The sequence below is a fragment of the Schistocerca cancellata genome, chromosome 1 (assembly GCF_023864275.1).
Source record: "Schistocerca cancellata isolate TAMUIC-IGC-003103 chromosome 1, iqSchCanc2.1, whole genome shotgun sequence".
In the NCBI taxonomy this organism is placed as follows: domain Eukaryota; kingdom Metazoa; phylum Arthropoda; class Insecta; order Orthoptera; family Acrididae; genus Schistocerca; species Schistocerca cancellata.
In genome coordinates this window covers 989,224,445-989,250,156 of record NC_064626.1, presented here as the reverse complement: position 1 = coordinate 989,250,156, position 25,712 = coordinate 989,224,445, and the positions used below count along the sequence as shown (strand labels likewise).

Here is a 25,712-nt window from a genome sequence, read left to right as displayed (position 1 = left end):
CACATGTTTCATGGGATGGGAACTTGTGACGTTATTAATGGTGATTTGTCCGTCGAATGGTAACGTACATCTACATCTACGCGATCAAAATTGACTGCCTGGCAGAAGGTTCATCGAACCGTTAAGTTCCGTGGCCTCCCTTTGCTATTACGCTTCCAGGTTTCATCAATAACATAAACACTAATCTCAACATGCGATTGTGCAGTTATAGTTACGAGTTAATTTGCGCGAGCAGTTTATTACCGTTATGAGGGTAAGGTGCCAATATGAGAGACAGACGAAAACATTTGAATAATGTTGCCTAACACTAGATATTAGCTTCAAAGGCAACAATGGCATTCGACTTCCTCTTTTTGTCACATAAATTCATAAGTCGCTGCATCTAGTGCTACGCAATACGGAAAACTTAGTTAAAATTATTAGATAACGCACGTAAAAAGAGTAACAATAAGGTAAAATTTGCCGCAGTAAGCAACGCTAAGGTTGCTATTGAAGCCGCAACTAGTCGAACTTTTTAATGGACTTTATTGTCTTTGTGAGCACCTAAGGGCTGGTTCGATCCATCAGACGTAAAAATCACTTTACGTGCCAGAGAAAAAACCAATGATCGAAAAGTGTTGGAAGAGGCCTCTTAGTAGTTGTTGCTTCACATTTAAAAACTAAGCAAAGCAACAAAATTACACATGAAAATAATAATGATTTTAATAATGCTTATTGAGCTTCATAACTGACGCCATTTAAACAAGTTCTCAACTTCAGTTGGAAAAATTAAAGCGATATCGAAACTGAACATAATTATTATCTTAAACGATGAATAGTTTTGTAATGTCTCAGCGGACCCAATTACTTACGTGGTCTTTCATGAAAACATACAATATTCTTTTTTATGACATGTTCGGTACATGATTGTGATTGTTGTACAGAAAACAGAATTTCACACAGAAAGTTGTTTCGATCACCTAAAAAGGTAAAAGAATGAGGAATACTTAATGCACATTAATTTCATGACAATGAAGATATATCTTAATTTTCAGTGATTGTTCACTCATATACACTGAAGTAACGAAAGTCATGGGATAGCGATATGCACATATAAAGATCGCGTATACAAGGTATAAATGGGCAGTGCATTGGCAGAGCTATCACTTGTGATCAGGTGATTCATGTAAAAAGGTTTCCGACGTGATTATGGCCGCACAACGGAAATCGACAGACTGCGAACGCCGAATGATAGTTGGAGTTAGACGCATGAAGCATTCCATTTAGGAAATCGTTAGCGAATTCAATATACCGAGCTCCACGGTGCCAAGAGTGTGCAGAGAATACCAGTTTCAGTCATTACCTCTCACCAGAGACAACGCAGTGGCCGACGGTCTTCACTTAACGACCGAGAGCAGCGGAGTTCGCGTAGATTCAAATGGCTCTGAGGACTATGGGACTTAACTTCTGAGGTCATCAGTCCCCTAGAACTTAGAACTACTTAAAGCTAACTAACCTAAGGACATCACACACATCCATGCCCAAGGCAGGATTCGAACCTGCGACCGTAGCGGTCACGCGGTTCCAGACTGTAGCGCCTGGAACTGCACGGCCACTTCGGCCGGCAGTTCGCCTAGAGTTGTCAGTACTAACGGACAAGCAACTCTGTGTGAAATAAGTGCAGAGATCTCTGTGGGACATATAACGAACGTATCTGTTAGGACAGTGCGGAGAAGTTTGGCGGCAATGGGCTGCGGCAGCACACAACCGACGCGAGTGCCTTTGCTATCAGTACGAGATCACCTTCAGTGCCTCTCTTGGGCCCGTGACTATATCTGTTGGATCCAAGACTACTGGAAAATCGTGGCCTGGTCAGACGAGTCTCGATTTCAGTTTTAAGAGCTGATGGTAGGGTTCGAGTATGGCGGAGACTACATCTACATCTACATTTATACTCCGCAAGCCACCCAACGGTGTGTGGCGGAGGGCACTTTACGTGCCACTGTCATTACCTCCCTTTCCTGTTCCAGTCACGTATGGTTCGCGGGAAGAACGACTGTCTGAAAGCCTCCGTGCGCGCTCTAATCTCTCTAATTTTACATTCGTGATCTCCTCGGGAGGTATAAGCCATGGAACCAACTTGTTGATAAGGCGCTGTGCAAGCTGGTAGTGGCTCCGTAATGCGGCAGGTTGTGTTTACATGGAATGGAGTGATTGTGTTAACTGGGAATGGTTATGTTCGGCTACTTGGAGACTATTTGCAACAATTAATGAACTTCATGTTCCCATACAACGATGGCGGGCCACTACTGTTCTCCACTGGTTTGAAAAACACTCTGGACAATTCGAGCGAATGGTATTAGCCGCCCAGACCACCCGACATGAATCGCATTGAACATTTATGGTACATAATCGAGATGTCAGTCCGTATACATTTTCTCAATTATGGATGGCTATAGAGTCAGCATGGCTCAGTATTTTGGCAGGGGACTACCAATGACTTATTGATTTCTGCGGTTTCGGGCGCTATCCGGTCATCCGCACTTTGAAATACGCGCCGCCAATTACGCCAAACCTTTTCCTACAGGCGTCACCCCGGCACCAGCGCGCTGCCACGAACGATTATGCCGCTGCCAATGAGATGCAAACATTCCCTCTCCAGTGGCGGATGTGCCTGAGTTCGAATGTTCATGCAATGACCCCCATTTTGTGTTTGCCAGTTGAATAACATTTACAGACTTTCAACGTGGCCAGGGCTCGACGTCTTCTGAATGGACATTTTACTGAAGAGTGACAGATTTATAAATCTTTAATATCTGTACATATTTATACACCCAGATCTACTGTTAGCAACTGGCGCTGAAAACACAGCAACGAAGTTATGCACACATCATCTCGGTTCCTAGAGTTCCGGAACCTGTACAGAAAACTGGAATAGAGATCAACATAAAAATCATTTCCGCCCTTTTTATTGCTCATGAAAACCACACATTGCATGTTGTACCACCATACAGCGAGACCTTCAGAGGTGGTGGTCCACACTGCTGTACACACCGGTACCTCTAATACCCAGTAGCACGTCCTCTTGCAGTGCTGCATGTCTCTATTCGTCATGGCAGACTATCCACAAGTTCATCAAGGCACTGTTGATCCAGATTGTCCCACTCCTCAACGGCGATTCGGCGTGGTTCCCTCAGAGTGGTTGGTGGGTCACGTCGTCCATAAACAGCCCTTTTCAATCTATCCCTGGCGTGTACGATAGGGTTTATGTCTGGAGAACATGCTGACCACTCTAGTCGAGCGATTCTTTATCCCGAAGAGAGTCATTCACAAGATGTGCACGATAGGGGCGGGCATTGTCGTCCATGAAGACAAATGCCTCACCAATATCCTGCCGATATGGTTGCACTATCGGTCGGACGATGGTATTGACGTATCGTACAGTCGTTGCGGCGCCTTCCATGACCACCAGCGGCGTAGGTCGGCCCCACATAATGCCACTCCAAAACAGCAGAGAACCTCCACCTTGCTGCACTCGCTGAAAAGTGTGTCTAAGGCGTTCAGCCTGCCCGGATTGCCTCCAAACACGTCTCCGACGATTGTCTGGTTGAAGGCATATGCGACACTCATCGCTGAAGCGAAAGTGATGCCAGTCCTGAGTGGTCCATTCGGCATGTTGTTGGACCCATCTGTACCGCGCTGTATGGTGTCGTGGTTGCAAAGGTGGACCTCGCCATGGACGTCGGAAGTGAAGTTGCGCATCATGCAGCCTATTGCGCACTAGGTGGCCGAACCCTGAAAGGCGATATCCCGGCCAATAAATGCCCTACGATCACTTCACTTTACTGTACTCTAATTAGGTTTCATTTAGAATTTGTTCCAGTTTTAGCATCTATACGCAACCGCTCGCTCAACAAAACAGCCGTGTCTAAGTAACGAAATGTCACACAGGTCATACCAATTAAAATATCCTTAACATCAGTTTTTAGTACAAATATAAGACATATGTCAAGTTCAAACATTTTGAAATACCTCAGTACGGATTTAGAAAGCGTTACTCTAGCGACACACAACTAGCTCTGCAGTAACGAGTATTATCGACAGGGTATCTCAAGCTGATTCCGTATTTCTGGATTTCCAGGAGGCTTTAACACTGGTCCTCACAAGACGCTTCTAACCAAATTGTGTGCCTGTGAAGTATCAACTTAACTATGAGACTGGATTCATGATTTCGTGTTAGATAGTTCTCAGTACAGAGTAGCGTACGGGAGCGTATCTAGTGATACCGAATTTATATCTGAGATTCCCCAAGGAACTTAAGTAGACTCTTTTCTGTCCTTGAAATATCTATAAATGATTTAGGAGACAGTGTGATTAGCCGTTTTCGATTTCTGGGAGAATATCCCGTCGACATCGTCTAGTAAAGTCAACAGAAATCACAACGAATTACAAAATGATTTAGATAGTACATATAAATTGTAAAAAGTGGCTTTTCATCTTGAACGTTAAAATGTGCGACATCCTCTACAAGAGTACTAAACGAATTCCGCTGAATTCCTGTTACACAGAAAATTTGTGTTCAGGGCGAGTCGAAGGTTGCGTTTTATTGCCAGAACAGAAAGCGTTAAAAATCCGCTAAATAAACAGCTTTCTCTAGGCTTTTCCATCCCATTTTAGAGTATTCCTACGCAGTATGAGATCCTTATCAAACAGGAGACAGAAAACATCGATAAAGTTCAATGAAGAGTTAGTCGTTTTATGTTATCACGAAAAACTGGGATAGCAAAAATTAAAACGAAGGCGTTTTTTGTTGATGCGAACTCTTTTCACGAAATTTCGATACACAAATTTCTGTGAAAATATTTTGTTGGTTCTCTCTTAGACAACAAGCGATGGACATCGCAATGAAATAAGGTAAATCAGAGCTCACACGGAAAGATTTAGAAATTCGTTTTTCGCATGCGCTGTTCAACCGGTGAAAACATAATTTTAAAGTGGTGTCCTGCATTCTCTGCTGGGCTATTAAGTGTAAATTATAGAGTAATCGTCTAAAAATACACGTAGCGATCACTCAGACATTATGCGACGTTAGAACAGAAAATACAGTAAGGAATACAACACATTTAAGTTATACCAATCACCGTAAGCAAAGGAAATCTATTTTTATTCATTTAGTTTCATTTATCATTTTGTTTCATTGTTAAAATCGGCACAAAACCACAATTTATAACCAATTTCATAGACTGTGGCTGCCATTATCGAAAAACCACATATATTATAGTCGTTTTTAGTAATTGGAAACTTCCATGATCGAAACAAGAGACATATAAACACAGAACGATCAGCAGTAAAGGCATTTTAGTTAGCTTTCAGCTGGTTGAGGAAAATACATCAATAAAAATTACATTTTGTACAAACATGGAAACGGCAATTTTAAAGGGAATTGAAACCTAGTGGTGAACCGAACATCGTATTCAAGAATTACACAAACATAAAATTTTATCTCAAACCTCCCACAGTTTATGGCGGTACTGGCTGAAAATTACGCAAATCTCTACGTTTCGTACCCGGTAGATGAAGTCTAGAGATAAACTACTAGTGACGGGTAACCGGGTCAGCAGTAGTGATTCAGGATCTGTAGGCTTTTAAAACTTTGTAGCACTATTCAGTCACTTCAAAAGCTCGCAATCAAAACGTTAACAATAAATAAGACAAATTTCGTTTTTTATCAGACTGGTAAAGTGAAATTAACATTACAATGTCAAATGATTGAAATACATGTTCGTGATTAGGAACTGACTTGGGAGGATAACACTTGCTTTTGATTTGCTGCCTATGACCTAGATTCACACTTGGCGAGACAATGGATAAGGAAAAAACTCCAGTTTGATGTAATCAATGAAATTCCGTCAGTTTATCATTCTGCTTCTGCTTCACTGCAAATCATTTTTAATGTCACTGATTATCACCATACAACCATTCGTCAGTATCCTATATCCTCATCGTAGAACAAAATATTACAAATTAATATTTAAACGTAAACGATAGCTGTCTAACATACTAATTTCCTTTCTTGTTATCCACTGGTGTGTTTTGTTTTCGTATGTGAATATATTTGCAATCCTCAGTTCGTCAGTTCTAGTTGATGCAGCATCGACGAAATGGCACAAAATTAAGGGAATTATCATTAGACAAAAGTGCCTGATGTAGACAGACAAATGTGTTAGGAGGGTTTATTGACTTTCTCCTGGGGAAAAGTTTACGCCAACTGGCACTAAACAAGAACGACAGGTGAGACAGTAGTAGCAAAAGCTAAATGGAGAAATTGTATGTTATACGTTGGCTCTGGGAAAGTGTGTTTTGTCTGTAGAGGACAGCGAATACTATGACCAGTTCAAGAATACCGCTCAACCATTTGCAGTAGTCAGAGCAGCAGTTATCGAACAAATTCAGAAGCTTACTGCTAGAATCGTAACGGGTCAACACAACCCATTGAAACTCTAACGAAGATGCTCTGGTAACCTTAAAGCGAATCTCTCTAAGAAAGGCAGCATTATTTTTGTGGAATCCTGTTAAGTAAAATTAGGGAACTGCCACCTGCGAAAAACTGTGCATAATTTCTAACGACTCGATGATTAGAATAATAATGATTATTTTGAGTAACGCGAAGTACATACCGTACGCTCCGATCCGTATGGAACCGCCCAGAAAGCAGCCCACACTAGTAAGAAGAATTAAACACTTTTCGCTTTACAGGGCTTGTGAAGCATTTACGTAGATGCAGATATCTAATTCACTGCACAGGACCGCGTCAGTAAGTTTCGTATTTTAAATTCGTAATGGTGACAGATCCATTGCTTGAAGCGACACTGCAACAATGCTATCCCGTCTACTGTCTTTGAAGATATCGATTACATGCTTTGAAGGAACTACAGCAGAAAAACTCATTTACGGCCTGAAACATAAGAATAGTGCAAAATATACAGAAGTACACTATTTTCATAGTAGAGCGTCTGCTGCCTGGCTCGTAGTCGGTTCAGACAAAGCGGTACGCTGGTGACTGCTTTCCATTAGTCATTATGCTCGGGTGCGGAGCTTCTACAATGGCTGTAATCATGACAGAGATCATAAGAAGAAAGAATGAAAAATCGCTGTGACGTCGCAAGACGCGGGTTACGTTTCGAACTTGAGTATCTCTGCCGCCGATCTTAAGCCGACGGATTTCTTCCTATCACACCGGCAATCGTGAAAGAATAGAATATTTAAGATGCGAGCGACAGACCCGCCCTGAGTTGACATATAACGATCTCCCTCGCCTCACTATCACCGATAGACGCGCTTTTGTCTCGTGAAAAATGCGTAGTTCTCTGTCAAACCTGACAAATCTTAAGTAATGGACTGCGCGACTCACAGACGCGAGGCAGAGGTTCTTCTGAGACGCTGCTAGCATTTTCTGGTGCAGGCACTCGTGGCATTTACTTTTAGACGCGTGAGTCAAGTCAAAATTACGGGTTTATGGTTTTGCTCAAAGCGTCGGGTCTCAGATAAAAGAGTACGTACGAGGGTAATCCCAAAAGAAAGGTCTCCTATTTTTTTATAAGTACATAGAACTGTTTATTTCTGCAGTGGTTTACATCATTTTACAGCTCGAACATTTAGCTATTTTTCGATATAATCACCATTTCTGTCGGTGTAGACGCTGTGGGAGTTTTTGTATGCCCATGTCATACCAGCTCGCCGCCATTGTGTTCAGACAGTTATGAACCTCTTCTTTCACCTCGTCGTCGGGGCTGAATCGCTTTCCGGCCAAATGTTCTTTTAATCTAGGGAACAGGTGATAGTCACTGGGCGCCAAGTCAGGACTATAGGGTGGGTGGGTGATTATGTTCCACTGAAACTGTTGCAGGAGAGCAACGGTTTGCCGAGCGATGTGTGGGCGAGCGTTGTCATGGAGAATGTGTACGCCCTTGCTCAACATTCCTCTTCTCCAGTTCTGAATTGCCCGTTTGAGTTTCTTCAGAGTCTCACAGTACCTGTCAGCGCTATTTGTGGTCCCAGCGATTCAGCTCCGACGACGAGGTGAAAGAAGAGGTTCATAACTTTCTGAACAGCATGGCGGCGAGCTGGTATGACATGGGCATACAAAAACTGCCACAGCGTCTACAAAAATGCATCGACAGAAATGGTGATTATGTCGAAAAATAGCTAAATGTTCTAGCAATATACTGATTAAGCCACAGTAGAAATAAACAGGTTTATGTACTTATAAAAAAATAGGAGACCTTACATTTAGTATTACCCGCATATAACTGTAGAATGGATAACTATTGTTAAACTTCAGGGTTAACTAAGTCTCCCCTTTCAGTTACTAATCTCCGTTAAGATTTTTCAGTGTAGTAACTACATATTAAATAATAAATCCATACGAAAATGCTGAGTACGAAGTTTCTTATCCTACATAAAGAATGTATTTGTATTCTGTCAATGTTTGCGTAATGCACAAAAGCTGTAAAACTGTAAGGAGAGGGCACGACGACGTTGCATATTTTACGTTTCTGTTTAAAGGTTACACAGACTATTAGAACTGTACAAGCTTCTTTTGCGCTTCTTTGTTGTTTCATGTCCCATAGCCGCTGAATTTGCCAGGAGTCGAGCGTTTTTTCCCCTGATATAAACAGACGTGATTAGTAGATGAAGCAACGAGCGTTTTTTCCCCTGATATAAACAGACGTGATTAGTAGATGAAGTACTGCTTTCCCTGCGCTCTGGTTTGCTTTATGGTTCTAAAATTATTGGGTTTCGATCAGCAGAAACAGGATCACTGTAAATCCTTCCTACTGAGAGCTGTTTCTCCGCAACCTATTGATTGTTTTCCCCAAAAGATAATGCACTTTACATATTCTTAGTACCGAAACTTTAATCAACACGTTACATTACCTGTTCAGAAGTATCCGGATAACCCTATGTAATGCGGAACTGGCCACTAGATGTCGCGAGAGGCCAATTTGAAACGAGGCGAGCAGTATTGTGTTGTCCGTGGAGAACCAGTGGCGGCTGCTGTGGTCGAGCGGTTCTAGGCGCTTCAGTCCGGATGTCCTTAGATTAGTTAGGTTTACGTAGTTCTAAGTCTAGGGGACTGATGACCTCAGATGTTAAGTCCCATAGTGCTCAGAGCCATTTGAACCATTTTTAGAGAACCAGTAACAGTAGAATGGGTCGGTCAGGACAGCACAGTGACTTCGCGCGTAGACTACTTATTGGATGTCACCTGAGTAACAAATCCGTCAGGAACGTTTCAGCCCTTCTACATCTGCCCAGATCGGCTGTTGCGGATGTGATTGTAAAGTAGAAACGCGAAGGAACAACTACAGCTAAATAAAGACCAGACCTTCTTTATGTACTGACGGGCAGCAACCGTCAAGCACTGGGAGGGTGATGTTTGGCTTGTGGGGCGCTCAACTGAGTGGTCATTAGCGCCAGTACAACGTCCCAATTTTTATACAGTCCAATTTTTACACAATCCAGTCCAAACCATTGTCACGAACGTTGATGAAATTATGAGGACAACACAAACACCCAGGACCTGACTGCGGATGGTGGTTGCAAAAATCTCGTGAAATTAGCCGAAGGAACTAATCGTGAGTCCGAAAACACTTTCAGGAGTCCAGCCAGCACAGTGACTGTGCGTAGGGAGTTAAAAGATGATGTCCGGGCAGCTCGTAAGCCAAAAACTTCTGTAGTCAATCATAAGCGACTCTTGAGGTGGACAGTGGATGGTTGGAAATAGTGATTTGGGCCATCGAATTACACTACAACCTGTAGTTATCCGATAGAAGGGTTTGGGTTTGGCGAATGCCTGCAGAACATTACCTGCCATCGTGTGTAGTGCCAACAGTGAAGTACGGAGCAGGTACTGTTACGGTATTGGGCCGTTTATCGAAGTAAGGATGTGATCCTCTTATCGCGCTTAAGAAAACACTAAATGCCGAAGGATGCGAACACATTCTACACAGCTGTGTACTATTTACAGTAGAGAACAGTTCGGAGGCGATGGCCGTATCAGTTTGAAGATGCACCCTGTCATAAAGCAGAATCTTTGAGGGAACAGTTTGTCTATGATAACATTGCTGAAATGGAGTGGCCTCCCCCTAGTCCCGAACTGAGCCCAACGGATCACATCTGATATGAGCTAGTACGTCGTATTCGCTCCAGAATCCAGCATTCAACGTCACTATCTTCTCTGGTTTCCGCTCTTGGGGAAGAATGGGCTGCCATCCTCCACAGACATTCAAACGCGTAACTGAAAGTGTCCCCAGCAGAGTTCAGACCCTCATCAAGGCGAAAGGTGGACACTCCCCATATTAATGTACAATAACAGGTGTGCGGATAGTATACCTGCTAGGTTCGGTGATAGAATGATGACGTGATATCACAGTAAGGCGTCCAAACATTTATGCGACTCTCTTGGAATACGTTTTTGTTGTTTTTACCTGACAGAATCTCAACAACTTCATTGTTTCGGCACTGTACGTTTCCCAACCGATTTCCAGACTTCTGCAGAACTTATTTTAGGTTTGTTAACGCTGTTATCTTACGTTAACGTCTTTTGCAGTAGGCGTCAGCAAACATAAAAGTTTTTGGGGGTGACAGAGCCACGATAAGTTGTAAAATAACGCTCGACTACTTTTCGGTCACGGGTGTAATGGCCTTTTTCTGAGTCTATTTCGTCATGACATCTCTCTTGGACAAGACATCAAATTACAATTTTCATGATGGGAGACAAGTCATATCGACAATTTTTAAAATTGATATCATACCCAACACGGGGTAAAGAGCGAATATAAGCGGGCCCACAGCATCAGTGTGTACGCATTGCAACAGCGGCAGGAACGTTGGTGATAGTTACTTTGCAACCTGACGCGGTTCTACACCCAGTAACTTACGTTAGCTAATAGCTACGGTCGTTTTGCTATTACCGAAAGCTCCGTATTTTACGTTTTATACAATATATTCTCTGTGAAGAGGTATAGATTTTAATCCAGGTATATGTTCACACAGCCCTGTCGTCAGAAACCTTGCCGAATAAATGCAGCTGACGAAACTTTTTGCCCACAACCACAACTTTAACTGGCTTGCTTGAGCAAAACGTCGCTAGGGTGTGGAGCGATTTCGTTTATAGCCCGAATACGATAGAAATGATGATAATACCCATTTTAACATCTCTACCTTCGTTATCGTATTTTAATGAGATAACATTCGTGCACAGTTTTTTCTTGTTTTTGTTTTTAGTAAACTGTGTAGGAAGTGAGCCTATTTTCTGGTTGGTTAGTAATTCGCTGGATGTATTCCAACCTCTGTTCTCCTCTACAATTTTTACCATCTACAATTCCCCCTAGCACCATGAAAATTAATTCGTGGTCTCTTTAGATGCCCTACCATCCTCTCTCATCTTCTTGTCGGTGTTTTTCGTATATTGTTTTCCTCGCCAATTCTCCAGAGAACCTTCTTATTCCTTATCCTATTAGTCCAACTAACTTCTAAAATTTTTCCGTAGCACCACAGCTCAAATGTTTCGATTCTCTTCTCTTCCGATTTTCCGACAGTCCATCTTTTAGTAACATACATTGCTGTGCTTCAGACGTATCTTTTCAGAGATTTGTTCCTCAAATTAATCCCTATGTATGATACTGGCAGTTTTCTATTCATCAGGACCGACCTTTTTGCCAGTGATAGTCTGCCTTTTATGTCCTCCTTGCTCCTTCCGTCATGGGTTATTTTGTTGCCCAGGTAGCAGAATTCCTTGACTTCATCTTCTTCGTGATGACCAATTCTGAAGTTAAGTTTCTCGCTGTTCTCATTTCTGCTGTTCTCATTACTTTCGTCTTTCTTCGATTTACTCTCAATCCATATTCTGTACTTATTAGACTGTTCATCCCATTCAGCAGATCCTATAATTCTTCATTTCTACAAAGGCTAGCAATGTCAAAAGTGAATCTTATCACTGATACCCTTTCACCATGCATTTTAATCCCACTTTTGAACCTTTCTTTTATTTCCGTCGTTGTTTCTCCGATTTACAGAGTGAAGAGTAGGGGCGATAGACTAGATCCCCGTCTTACAGCCGGCCGGTGTGACCGAGCGGTTCTAGGCGCTTAAGTCTGGAACCGCGCGACCGCTACGGTCGCAGATTAGAATCCTGCTTCGGGATGGATGTGTGTGATATCCTTAGGTTAGTTAGGTTTAAGTAGTTCTAAGTTCTAGGGACTGATGACCTCCGATGTTAAGTCCCATAGTGCTCAGAGCCATTTGAACCAACCTGTCTTACAACCTTTTTGATCCGAACACTTCGTTCTTGGTCTTCGGCACTTATTGTCCCCTCTTTGCTCTAGTATGTATCGTATATTAACCGTCAACCCTATAACTTACTCCTATATTTTTCTCTGAATTTCTAATATCTTGCTCCATTTGATATTGTCGAACGCTTTTTCCAGATCGACAAATCCTAAGAATGTGTCTTTGATTTTTCTTTAGTTTTGTCAGTCACAGTAGTTTAATTAGTCAGGTGCAGCTAGTCAATGTGTTAAATCCACGCGTTTAGCAGATGGCACTACAAAGAAATAGAACGGCAGATTACGTTAAGGCGGTGGGATGGATGTGCAGAGGAGGGGCGACACTGGCGCCAGTGGCCAGTAGCGCGGAGCAGAGCAGGTGTCGTGTTTGAGGCGGGCTGAGCCAACATTTGGCGCGGCGCGCTGTTTGATCTGGCGCCGGCTCACACACACACACACACACACACACACACACACACACACACACACACACACTGCACCTGGGTGCGTAATTGTTGGTGCGGTCCGGCCGCAGGGTGCTGTAGAGCGGTCTGCCCGTGTCTACCTATCATCACCGGACACAGGACCCTCCTGCGAGGCAAAGCGGTCTGTGTTCCACACGTGCAGTGCACTTATTTGTATGTGGAAGAGCGTCAACTATGGTACCTGCTGTGGGGACAGTGACGTCACACTACCCTGTGCTATGACCAGAGATCAGCCGTACGGAGTTCGAAAAAGCTGATTTAATAATCCGATGCGGCGGTATTGTAAACGTGCCAGTAGCACCTCCATGATGCCAGATATCATAGCTGCCTCCTAAAGCACAAACCACAGATTGGCCTCTACATTGGACACGGTCGTGTGTTTAAAAAACGCCAGTGATCAAACGTAGTCCGCAGCTCGTGGTCGTGCGGTAGCGTTCTCGCTTCCCGCGCCCGAGTTCCCGGGTTCGATTCCCGGCGGGGTCAGGGATTTTCTCTGCCTTGTGATGACTGGGTGTTGTGTTCTGTCCTTAGGTTAGTTAGGTTTAAGTAGTTCTAAGTTCTAGGGGACTGATGACCATATGTTAAGCCCGCATCTCGTGGTCGTGCGGTAGCGTTCTCGCTTCCCACGCCCGGGTTCCCGGGTTCGATTCCCGGCGGGGTCAGGGATTTTCTCTGCCTCGTGATGGCTGGGTGTTGTATGCTGTCCTTAGGTTAGTTAGGTTTAAGTAGTTCTAAGTTCTAGGGGACTGATGACCATAGACGTTAAGTCCCATAGTGCTCAGAGCCATTTGAACCATATGTTAAGTCCCATAATGCTCAGAGCCATTTGAACCAACCATTTTTGATCAAACGTAAATAGCTGCTAATGCAAAAATACTAAAAATGAACTGGTTTAAAATGGCGTTATGGAACTTAGGCGAACTTTATCTGGATATCAGGGCACCAAGGCATCTAAAAACTAAGTAGGCCATCGTAAAATCAGAAGATTATGATGTAGAAATATCATTTCACAACAAAGTAACGTATTTCAACTTTTATTTACTCTGTTAGTCTCAGTAACTTGAAATGACTGTATTTGTAACCAGTTACCTGTTCTCTAAAGTTGCGAGCAACTCTAAACTCAGGTATGCCTATATATTAATCAACATCAGACACAGATCAGATGTGCAATGGAAGAAACTGGATGGTCTTTGTATATTCGAAATAAAAGCTGCAGCTGATCCCATACCATTCCAGGATCTAAACCGGTACTTTACTTTAGCTACAATCACAACTGAATCGCAAACCAATCAGAGACTAATTGATTAATTCCAGGACATAAACGATGTTAGCCGCGAAAAATTTTGACTTAAACGTGTTACTGGAAATACTGCCAAAAATCCAACATACGTATCAGATCAGCATCTATTGGACATGCTGGTATCACAGTTCGAATGATGAAGCTTATTAATGACACACTACTGCATACAATAACTGATATCTTTAAGCACTCCTTGACAACAAGTGCGTTCCCTGAGAACTGGAAACAGGGACTTGTCCAGCCACTGCAAAAAAGACGTTGCCACTGCTCACTGTGGTTACCAATCTTCGCTGGTGCGCCAAAACACAAACATCATCTGGTGAATAGAGCGTTGCTCCACTTTTGGAACTAAACAGTAGCGATTCTAGGTAGCATGACTTCGACAAGTCCGGAGGTATGTGGCATCAAATATGTACACACAGGTCCCACAATTCCCGCCACTTACGGTGCAGTAGCTTTTGGACGCTGAGGTTGTGCCGGGTAGACTGCCGGAGCTGTTCAGTCTGGCTCAGATCAGGCGAATTTGGTGGCCAAGACATTAAAGTGAGTTCACATCATGCTCCTCCAACCACATTGGCCTTGCGACATAGACAGTTTTTCTTCTGGAAGATGCCATCGCCACTGGGAAAGAGGTGCCTTCGATTACCACCGCAAGCTACTTGAAGTCCCAGGCGAATGGTCCCAGAGCATAAACACTGCCGCCACTGATCTGCGTACGTGCGCGGTGCATATTTCCAGCAGTCGTTCGCCAGGTTGACGGCGTATTCGGACACGATCATCGACCTGATGTAACAAAAAACCTGATTCATCCGGCCAAGTGCCACATTTTTACTAATCAACGGTCCAACTCGATGGCCCCGTGTCCACAGCAACCGTAAGAGCCGATGTCGTTGGGTCAACAAGAGAACACATGTATGCCTCCTACAGTGGAGATCCGTGTTCAACAATTTGAGCAAGAGTGTGCTCCGAAACACTTGCACCTGCTCCGGCGTTGCAATGTCGTCCGATGTGCAACAGATTGCCGCCCATCCTGCTCTATTAAGGTACCCCGTATACTGACTCCTGTTCAGTTACTATCAGTTGTTCGTATTTCTCTACTTGTTGTTCATAACTGAATACAGTGTGCTTCATCAAAATTAAGAGAAATTACATTTTACTGCGTCACGTGACCGCAACGACAGCAGGCGGCATTCAGTCTCGTTGTGGGTTGTGGTCATAATGTTTCGACTCGTTAGTGTGTGTGTATGTGTGTGTGTATGTGTGTGAAGATTTTGTACATGAGGCAGCCAGAAATTTTTTACAGAAGTGGCTCATATGACGGAGGTTTCACCACCACTTTAGAGGTATTGAGATAGTTAAAGAAATATGAAGATTTATGTTACTTACCAACAGTTATAGTATTGTGTGAATAAGCCACACAGTTTCGGCAGCTGGCACGTAATATTGTCAGTACTCTGTCATAATTCGCTTACTTGCTTCCCTTACGCTTATTGTGCTGAATAAAAAGCCGGATGAGTGGTTTCAACACACCGCCTAGATTAAGCCTCCTTTACGGTCAGAATAGAGAAATAACAGTGATTCTCGATCTCGTGCAGCTTATATCTGCTTCGTACATCATGCTCGTCAGTAACACAGCGTATAATGCTGTATTATTGTGAGAACTGTCGAAGTTACGAAACTAGTAAAACTTGAAGAGGGCAACGGGTGGAAAGATTTGAATGTCGTGAGCCTTCTACGTCGAAATCATTAGAAACGGGAAAAAAACGTGGGACTGTATCGGAAAAAGAGTGGAATAACAAATACACTTTTTTGAAGGAACGGTCGCGGTACTAGCCTTTGGGGACACCATGATTAATTATGTCAGAATGTCAGGGCATGGATTTTGACCCCACTCCTCACAAATACGTGTCCAGTTTCTTACCCACATCCTTGGGCATACATCCGTAACCAAATCGTTAAATATCTCATTGTTACGTCCTACTACGAATTTCAGGCAGCAACTTGCTGCCACAATCGGAGCTTTGTGATACTTCTGTTAGCTTTACAAGGGATGATTATCGACTGCGATCCTGCTGCAGTCTGTAGGCAGAAATGTTTCGGTAGTAGCTATCGAATCTAGATCGGCGTTCATTGCGTTCTGCGAATTAGCTTTGTCTGGGAGACTTCTCCAGGACGACAAACGTCTTCATGGAAAATTAATAGACTGGAAGTTAGACTTATACGACTTGTAAATTACATCTAAGGCTGAGGACGGCACCCCCATACAAACCGCAGTTTCGTGAGTTAACATCTTGGTTCTGTTTTTATTGCTTATAGATCTCTATGTATGTGTAACACTATTATTGTTTTGAAGCAGAGGAAGTATATAATCCTACATGTTGTTCAAGCGGTTCAAAATGGTTCAAATGGCTCTGAGCACTATGGGACTTTACTTCTGAGGTCATTAGTCCACTAGAACTTAGAACTACTTAAACCTAACTAACATAAGGACATCACGCACATCCATGCTCGAGGCAGGATTCGAACCTGCGACCGTAGCGGTCGCGCGGTTCCAGACTGTAGGGCGTAGAACCGCTCGGCCACTCCGGCCGGCTGTTCAAGCGGTTTTCGTGAAGACTTGCAGTGTGCAAAGTAAAATAAAAAAAGTCACAGAGATCGAGGTAATTTCAAATTGTTACAGGGAGGACAAATGAGAATCATACTTTTTAGGAGAGAAATAACGATTTCTGTTACTCTCTTGACGATCTTTCTAAAATGAGATAGCCCGTTGCCAGTCGGAATGCAGTGGCAAATCTGATTATGCAGTTTCCTTCAAAGCACTGACACGTCAGTATTATTCCAGTGAGTGAACTGCATTCGGTTTTGGATAAACAAAATGAAATTATCAAAGATAGAAAGACCTTGTGTGTAACTGATCAGTCCGTGAAGAACAACTAACAAAAATGCAGTGTATAGAGGCAGTTTTGGTGTGCATCATTGGTTGGGTACTCACGTGAAAGGGTAAGGAATTACGAGTTTGTGCTACATTAGAAATCAGCGCCTACACAAATCCTAAAACAGAGATTTTAGAATTTCATCCCTTTACGATGTTGGAAAGACTCCTGGAGGTGTGAGTATCCATCCGGGAATTCACCTCAAATTATGCTGTTCTCCTGGGAAGCTGACAAGTAGTACGACTCAGATGAACAAGCGACGACGGGGAAGAGGACCGCCTGCTGCCAGTGGCACAGCATATATAGTGGAGTGGAGGAGAAGCGGGGAGGGGTGAAGGTGGAGGAGGAGGAGGAGGAGGTGCAGGAGTAGGACGAGGGGGAGGAGTTTCCAGTAGCGGCGGAGAGACGGGAGACTGCGTGTTTGAGCAGCGTGGCGCGCAGGTCATCTGCAATGTAGATGGCGGCGGCGCGGACTGCAAATCAATTTCAGACGCGATTTCACGGCGGGTAAACACGACGCGGCTGTGGCAGGGGCGGCGACGGCGCATGCGCCTCCGGCCTCTGCCGCCGCTCCGTTCCGCGCCGCGTGCGATGAATAAAAGATGACGGCCGACACTCCACGGCGGCGCCTACGAGTTACACACTGCATCTAGCCGACGCGTCGTACACGGCTACGAGGCTGCTCTTTCGTAAGGTAGCCCAGCCACTGAGGAAAACACAGCAAATCACTGGGCTCCACCCTTAAATACGATAACATGGCCCAAGTCCAAAACAGACGCCGTATTACGGCAAACACACTAGTTACCTATCTTCTGCTTCCTTCCACTATTGTAACAGCACTCGTTTCCTTTCTAATTTATGGAGAACGCTAACAATAACTTATTAGCAGCTGGTGGCATTTTAGAGGAATATTTCTGCTGCAACTAGATTACTGGAGGGAGATAGGCAGGTATACACTGAGTGGGCAAAGTCATGAGGATGCACTGGGCTACGAGTCGGTCGATGGCTGCTATAGCCTATGTGATGCATGTTTTTCTGTACAGTTCTGGCGGCCCACATTCAAACTGGTGGCAACTTTACTCACAGCAAACTGTCAGTCATCCCGCATGGCTCTGCGGGGACGACGTGACACTCGTTCGTCAAACACCTGCGGACTTCCTGAGCGTCGGTTTACGAGTGTGGAAACAATGTCTCCGCCATACTGAACATTCCGTCTACCGTTGACCTTGTAAACCTGAATTCTTGTGTAATCTCCGGTATGGCCTTTCAACCACAGATACAGCACATTGTACGTAAAGGAAAGAAAATGAAACTTCTTCAAGAGCTCGAAATTTACATCCACAGCTCCAACTCACAGCACCTTATTCTTAGTGAACAAGTACGCTTTGCAAACAAGTCATTTCTACACTTATTTCATGGTAATTGAGAAACAAAAACTATAACTAATTGCCCCTCTCAAGTAGTAATAAAACATCCTGAAACATTAAACGCCTTACAACATAAAATAATTTAATCTAAATACTTGATTTGCATAAATCGCATGACAGTCCAACGTATGGAAATGGATCACTTTACACTTACTTTCAATTTATTTGCCTCGTATTATTTGACAACGACTATTTAACCTAGAACAATTTGGACCCGCCAGGGTAGCCGAGAACGCTAACGCGCTGCTTCCTGAACTCGGGTAGGTGCGCCAACCCCGGATCGAATCCGCCCGGCGGATTAACGACGAGGGCTGGTGTGCCGACCAGCCTGGATATGGTTTTTAGGCGGTATTCCATATCCCGCTAGGTGAATACCGGTCTGGTCCCCAAGTTCCGCCTCAGTTACACGCGTCGCATACATTTGAAACACATTTGCACTCTTTCACGATTTACACTAGATGCAGACAGGTGGGGTACACTGGGGGTGCGGGGGGAAGGGCATCCGGCCTCCCCTAAAACTAAGCTTGCCAAATCCGTTCTAACCACGCCGACCCTGCGATCGCTGCGGGACTATGGCGTAAGCGAAAGAAGAATTTAACGTAGAACAATTTGCCAGTAACCATTTTATAGGGTGATTATTAATTAAACTTTGGCTACTTTAGAGGGCCCCCATGAACAACGAGTGATTGTAGTTGAATGAAACTTTAGGGAAACATTTCTGAGAACATGCAGAAGAGAAATAACGAATAAACCACTGAAAAAAAACGAATAGTAGCTTCCACCCGAGATGATAATATTTCTTAACTGCGTGCTATGTTACGTTCCAGGTTACAACCGTTGTTGTACGTATCGACTATCTGCGTCCACGACGGCCTGGAACAGCTCTAGAGATTGCTCAACTCCTGCACTAATCATCACAGTTGGGATGTTGACTACCTCCCTCGCTATGCTTATCTTCAATCTCCAAAGTGTGTTTGAGTCCCACTGATTAACCCTGTCCTTCAGATAACCCCACAGCCAGAAATCACACGGGTTCAAATCTTGTGATCTTGGTGGTCACACAGTTTGGAACTATCGCCCAGTGATTCGGTTTACTCCATGTGTGTTACAGAGTAACCGAGTGACTGCACGAGCAATGTGGGGTGGAACCCCATGGTGCATCTAAACAGTTGAGTCCAAAGCATCTCTGTTCGCAGACCAGTGATCGCGTCTTGACGAAGCATGTCGCAGTGACGTGTGCCGCACGCGCTTCGGTCCTTGGTCCGTGGGGTCCTAGTTCGTCCTCCGTCACCGTACCAGCACGGGCACCTAACGGTAAGTCAGGACACTAACACTACTAACAACGCAAATCCCCTCAGGGCACGGTTCGAATACCATTCCTATAAAGTTGGGGACCCATACGGTAAATAGTTTTCCGGCTACACTCTCTGAAGTGGTGAAAATTTTATCATCACCACTCTGCATATATTATAAATCATAGTATGATTCTACGATCACGTAACAGTTTTCATTTTCGTAACTTGTAATATCTGCTACACTTCCGTTTATTCAATATCTCTGTACTGTTAATATCCAAATTCTTCGACCATAGCCTCTTTATTCCATTGTAAACACGTTGGGTGTTGCGAAATCATGCCTTCTCTACAGTTATTAACATCTAAATTATCATTACTGTGTGAAAGGCGTAATACAGCAGTCTAAATAGAGGGTGACACACTGAAGACGGCGGTTTTGAACTGCATAGTACTAAGAGCGCAGTGGGGGGGGGGGGGGAGATCATAGTGGGGGTAGTTCTTCTCCATGCAAGACGCCATTTCATTTACAATGGAGCAATGGGACTTGCACCGTTTGTTCGCCAGTGACAGTTTCATTAGAAGTGGTGGATCAGTTACAGCTACGCAACAAATGTTTCGTGTTCAATTCGGTCTCGGTCGACTCGGAGTTGTTCCGAGTCGCAACACAATCCTCAGATGAGTGGATCACTTGAGATCAACGTTTAATATAGTGGATAAGAAGATTACAGGCCCGGGATGCAGTGTAACGATGCCAGAAAATGTTGTCAGGGAAAGCGATAGTCAGAAGCCCAATACGGTCTGACTGGTAGCGCATCTTACTCTACAAGCTGATAAGCGATATGATCAATGCAGCTTGCAGTGATTTTGATCTCACCTTCTGAAGTCTGCTAACTCACGACCCACCTCAATTTTCTCTACCCACCGTCTCTTAACACACTGCTCAGACGTGTGAACACTCGTGCCATATGACACATACAGCCAAAATATAATTCGGTTCCCTCATTCGTTGCTCAAAAACGAAGGTGTTAACTCGCCTTAAAATGTTGATTCCACATAGAAAAGTCCTTTATTGAAGCTACGACATACAGGGTGTAAAAAAAAAGTAAATAAAACTTTTGAGTGTTCAGAAAAGATAAGAAGAAGTATTTTTTGTGTTTGTCGCTAGTGATGTTCAGAGATGTGTTCAAGCCGCTGCATGATGAATATTGTTTTAGAGGAGTTGCTGACCTCGTATGGGTTTCTTCTTGTTGAGGGGAGACGAAGCGTTTGGAGTACAAGACATTGATATGCACTCCATAAAAGCTGGTTGCCCGTTTCACTGAAGATACAGCCATCATTCGTGAAACATCTGGTTGTTTTGAGAGTGTTAGACAATCATAAGCACGCTGAAACCATTTGTGCATTAATGTAATCGGATGACATTTTCAGCAGCATCTCTAAAACAATATTCATTTCTCAACAGTTTGAACAGCGTCTCTGAACATCTCTAGCGTCAAAGCCCTCATGTATCCCTATCAAGGAAATGGTGCACTTGCGACTTTTTCGTTGCATAAAAATGCATTTCTTTTTATCTCCTTTAATCACTCTAAAATTTGTACATGCAGTTCTTTTACACCTTGCATTACATCACCAGAAGCAGCGTAACAGAGACAGAGAAATGAGAGTTTTCTTATTTTACTGGTCATTTCAGCAGCAGAAATATTGCTGCTCATCACCCGAGTGATGTTAAAATATCTGCACGCAGTGTTTCTTTTTACAGTTCATTGTTGCTTCCGACTGGTTTGATGAAGCTCTCCACGCTAGCCAATCCTGTACAAGCCGCCTCTTCAGCTCTGCATAACTACCGCAACCTACATCCATTTGAGCCTGCTTATTGCATTCAAGTCTTAGTCTCCCCCCACAATTTTTACCTCTCCCTCCCCCCCCCCCCCCCGGCCGCCACACTTCCCTCCTTTACCAAACTGAAAATATCTCGATGCGTTCTATCAATCGATGTTTTCTTTTAGACAAGTTGTGCCATAAATTTCTTTTCGCCCCAGACATGGAGGATTTATAGATTTATTATTCAATTACCCACTTAATCTTCAGCATTCTTCTGTATCATCACATTTCAAAAGCTTCTGTTCTCTTCGTACCTGAACTGTTTATAGTTCACGTTTCACTTCTGTACAAGGGTACACTTCTGAACTTCTGATAAATACCTTCAGGAAATTGTTAACATTTAAATTTACATTCTGTGATAACCAGTTCATGTTTCTCAGAAACTCTTTCCTTGCAATTGCCAATCTGAACTTTATATCGTCTATAATTCCGCCAGTCAATATTGTTTTGCTACATGCGGCAAGTCTTTTGAGTCTCAGTAGATGTTACCGTGATAGGGAGGAAGGAATTATGGAGGGATGAAGAGAATAGGACAGTAGAGGTAAATGGGACGCTATGTCTGCGAATAGAGTGAGGGTGAGGAGGGGGGCCATGACGTTGGACTGGGGGATGTACAAATGGAGGCTGGAGCACAAATGAGCGAGATTGGATCAAGAAACTAGGAGAGGTGTTGGAGTCACGACCACAACTGATAGAATGGGTAGACGTCAGGTTCTGTGCCACGAAGTCTGTTGAAGCTGCCTTGGAGGATACAGAGGGTATGGAGATGGAGAGAAGGTAGAACGTGTTGGTGTAGACGCGGCAATAGCCCAGAAGTAGAAGGATTGGGTAGACAGTTAGAATCTGATATTAGAGTTCGTGGAGATAAACGAAGAATTTGGGGACTCAAGGGAGTTTTATCACTTGACAGAGGATACGCGAAAGAGAGGGAAGACAGATTTGTATGGCGAAGCGGAATGCAATGAATGAGATACTTTGGTGTGTTGAAAGTAAAATCTTCTAGCTTGTTATGCCGCGTCATGTTCCTCTACAGTTTCCTCCACACTACCAACGTTGCGACCCTTTGCTGGGATCTCTTTCGGGATCTCCTGATTTTTACAGTTAGCTGAACACGATCCAGTTTTCAGCTAACTCTTCTCACCAGGAAATCCTGGGCAAGATCTCGAAACGTCAGTCGTGTAGAAGAAATTGAAGAGAAATATGAAGAGACCTAGCAACCTAGAAGGTAATACCTTCAGTGAAAATTGTCAAGAAAACCTGCAGAAGTACATATTGTAGTGTGCTGTTGTAGGGAGCTGTTTGGAGAAAACACGACGACGTGAGTGAGATGGCGGACGTACCGTCAGAGGAGGTGCTGCCGCCGTCGAGCGTCTCGAGGTAGTGCGTCTTGCAGAGGACGCGGTCCTCGTGCAGCGCGAACTCCTCGCCCGTGGACAGCTGCCGCTTGCAGGCGTCGCACGCGAAGCACGCCAGGTGGTAGACGTGCGCGCGCGCCTTGCGCACCCAGTCGCTCGCCGAGATGCCGCGGCAGCACTTGGCGCACTTCGCCCCGAAGCTCCTGCAACACGCCGCGCACAAGGAGCAGCCTGCGCGTTGCTTGTCTTGTTACTTAATTACTACTGTACACTCGCGTTCATTTTTTTCCCTTCTTCTGGACTTAAATGACGTAGTAAATGTTAGGATTACGGGTAATGTTGCTAGCACTGGTGTGGGGAGAAACACAGTTGGAGGTGTGAGAAACACTGGGAGCCAACACTTTCATTTCGTTTGTTTGTTTGTTTTGCGCATAATTAGAACTGCACATCGTTCATTGTTAGTCCCTTCTGTATTTTATATGGTTCAAAATGGTTCAAATGGCTCTAAGCACTATGAGACTTAACATCTGAGGTCATCAGTCCCCTAGTCTTAGAACTACTTAAACCTAACTAACCTAAGGACATCACCCACATCCATGCCCGAGGGAGGATTCGAACCTGCGACCGTAGCGGTCACGCGGTTCCAGACTGAAGTGCCTAGGAACCGCACGGCCACACTGGCCGGCTTTTATGTACGTCTTCAATTTGTAGCGCCGTATGATAAGTCTGTATAGGTTTTTTATCTGTACTACACCATGCCTCCGTTTCATGTAACAAATCAACAGTTTTCGAATAAAACCTGATTTAAACATTGACAATTTCAAATTTGCTACAAATATTGTTAATTTTTAAGTAACAAAGAAGAAGATAATAATGCAGAACAAAAATGTTGCATAGATTATGCACCTCTGTATGTATCGTCATTGACTTTCTAGGTGATGAGCTGACCAAGATTTGCAACAAAACAAGTAAAGTTACTGCTCAGGTTTAGTACTAACTGAAGAGATCCAGTCAAGGGTCGCAACGTTGGTAGTGTGGAAGAAACTCAAGAGGAACATGACGCGGCCTAATAAGCTAGAAAATTTTACTTTCAACACACCAAAGTATCTCATTCATTGCATTCCGCTTCACCTTCCAAATCCGTCTTCCTTCTCCTTCTCGTATCTTCTGTCAAGTGATAAAATTCCCTTGAGTCCCCAAATTTTTCGTTTATCTCCACAAACTCTAATATGAGATCCTAACTGACTGCCCAATCCTTCTACCCCTGGGCTATTGCCGCGTCTACACCAACACATTCTACCTTCCCTCCAGCTCCATACCCTCCGTATCCTCCTCCAAGGCAGCTTCAACAGACTTCGTGGCACAGAACCTGACTTCTACCCATTCTATCAGTTGTGGTCATGACTCCAACACCTCTCCCAGTCTCCTGATCCAATCTCGCTCATTTGTGCTCCAGCCTCCATTTGTACATGCCCCAACCCAACGCCATGGCCCCCCTCCTCACCCCACTCTATTCGCAGACATAACGTCCCATTTACCTCTACTGTCCTATTCTCCTCATCCCTCCATAATTCCTTCCTCCCTATCACGGTAACATTTACTGAGAGCTCTCCTCGTGTGTTGCAGTCTTACTGCGGGTAACGGCAGGGGAAGTGCTAGCAGCGTCCGCCATCTCGCACTTAGGATTATTTATTCGGTGGGAGGGGGGAAACGACAATTTTGCTTTTCTCGATAGGCGATTAATCTCTACATAAACGATCTCCCAATCACACACAACACAACGATGGCAATCTACGCGGATGACACAGCCATCCTTGCGCAAGATTGGAAACCATCAAACATTATGTCACGCCTACAAACTGCACTCAGAGTGAGCCTTGGTTGGAAAAATGGCGTGTGCCATAGAAAGTTTTCTAATTTCAGGTGCACGTCAGTACTTGTACCAATTAGGCTACTGTAGTGTGAGTAAGTGTAGAGTACGGCGGTTTTCCTAGTAGCCTTGGTCAGTTAAGATCGTAACCGTGGTAGCTGTACGTTAGGTGTGTTGCATACCTACTGGGCGTTCCTCAGTTTGATCTCTGTTTGCGTATGAGTGTCTTACCAGACTCCCCTAGAAATCGGAAGAGGTGATTAACTGGAAATATCTTGGCGTTGTTATAGAGCTGGGTACCGAATCCTAAAATCAGAACTAATGGTCCGAACACACGCAGCGTCATTCACACCGAACCTGGTACCATCAGATCCAGTGTTCACACCTGCTACTGACCGAGAGGTTACACGCATTCTAGCCCAACCATCGCGCGACGACATTCGACATGCTAGCACAGCCGAAGTCTCCTGGGCTATAACGCATTCCGCTGCTAGGAAAGCCCCTGGTCATGACAGCATTCAAAACCGTGTCCTCCAGGAGTTCACGGATAAAGCAGCTGAGTACCTAACACACATAACGAATGCCATACTAAAACACCAACACTTCCCCGCCTTTTGGAAAACGGCCAAGGTCCTGATATTCAGGAAGCCGGGGAAAGACCACAGCCTCCCACAAAATTACCGACCCATCAGCCTTCTGAGCTCGCTCAGTAAGATTGTTGAGAAGGTGATTCTCAAACGCATCACTAGGCACTGCATAACAAATGACATCCTGAGACCGGAGCAATTCGGCTTCAGGAATCACCACTCCACAACACAAAAACTCCTACGAGTCGTTGAACATATAACATATGGCTTC

The 25,712-nt window shown here is 44.1% G+C and overlaps 1 protein-coding gene across 1 annotated transcript in view; it reads right to left on the bottom strand.

The window, feature by feature from the left end:
• Positions 1-25,712, bottom strand: part of LOC126088591 (LIM/homeobox protein Awh) — a 344,709-nt gene that overhangs the window by 49,785 nt on the left and 269,212 nt on the right. The window contains exon 3 of the mRNA XM_049906798.1: positions 22,970-23,187. Coding sequence (XP_049762755.1) covers positions 22,970-23,187 — 218 coding nt within the window. The remainder of the gene's footprint in view (positions 1-22,969; positions 23,188-25,712) is intronic.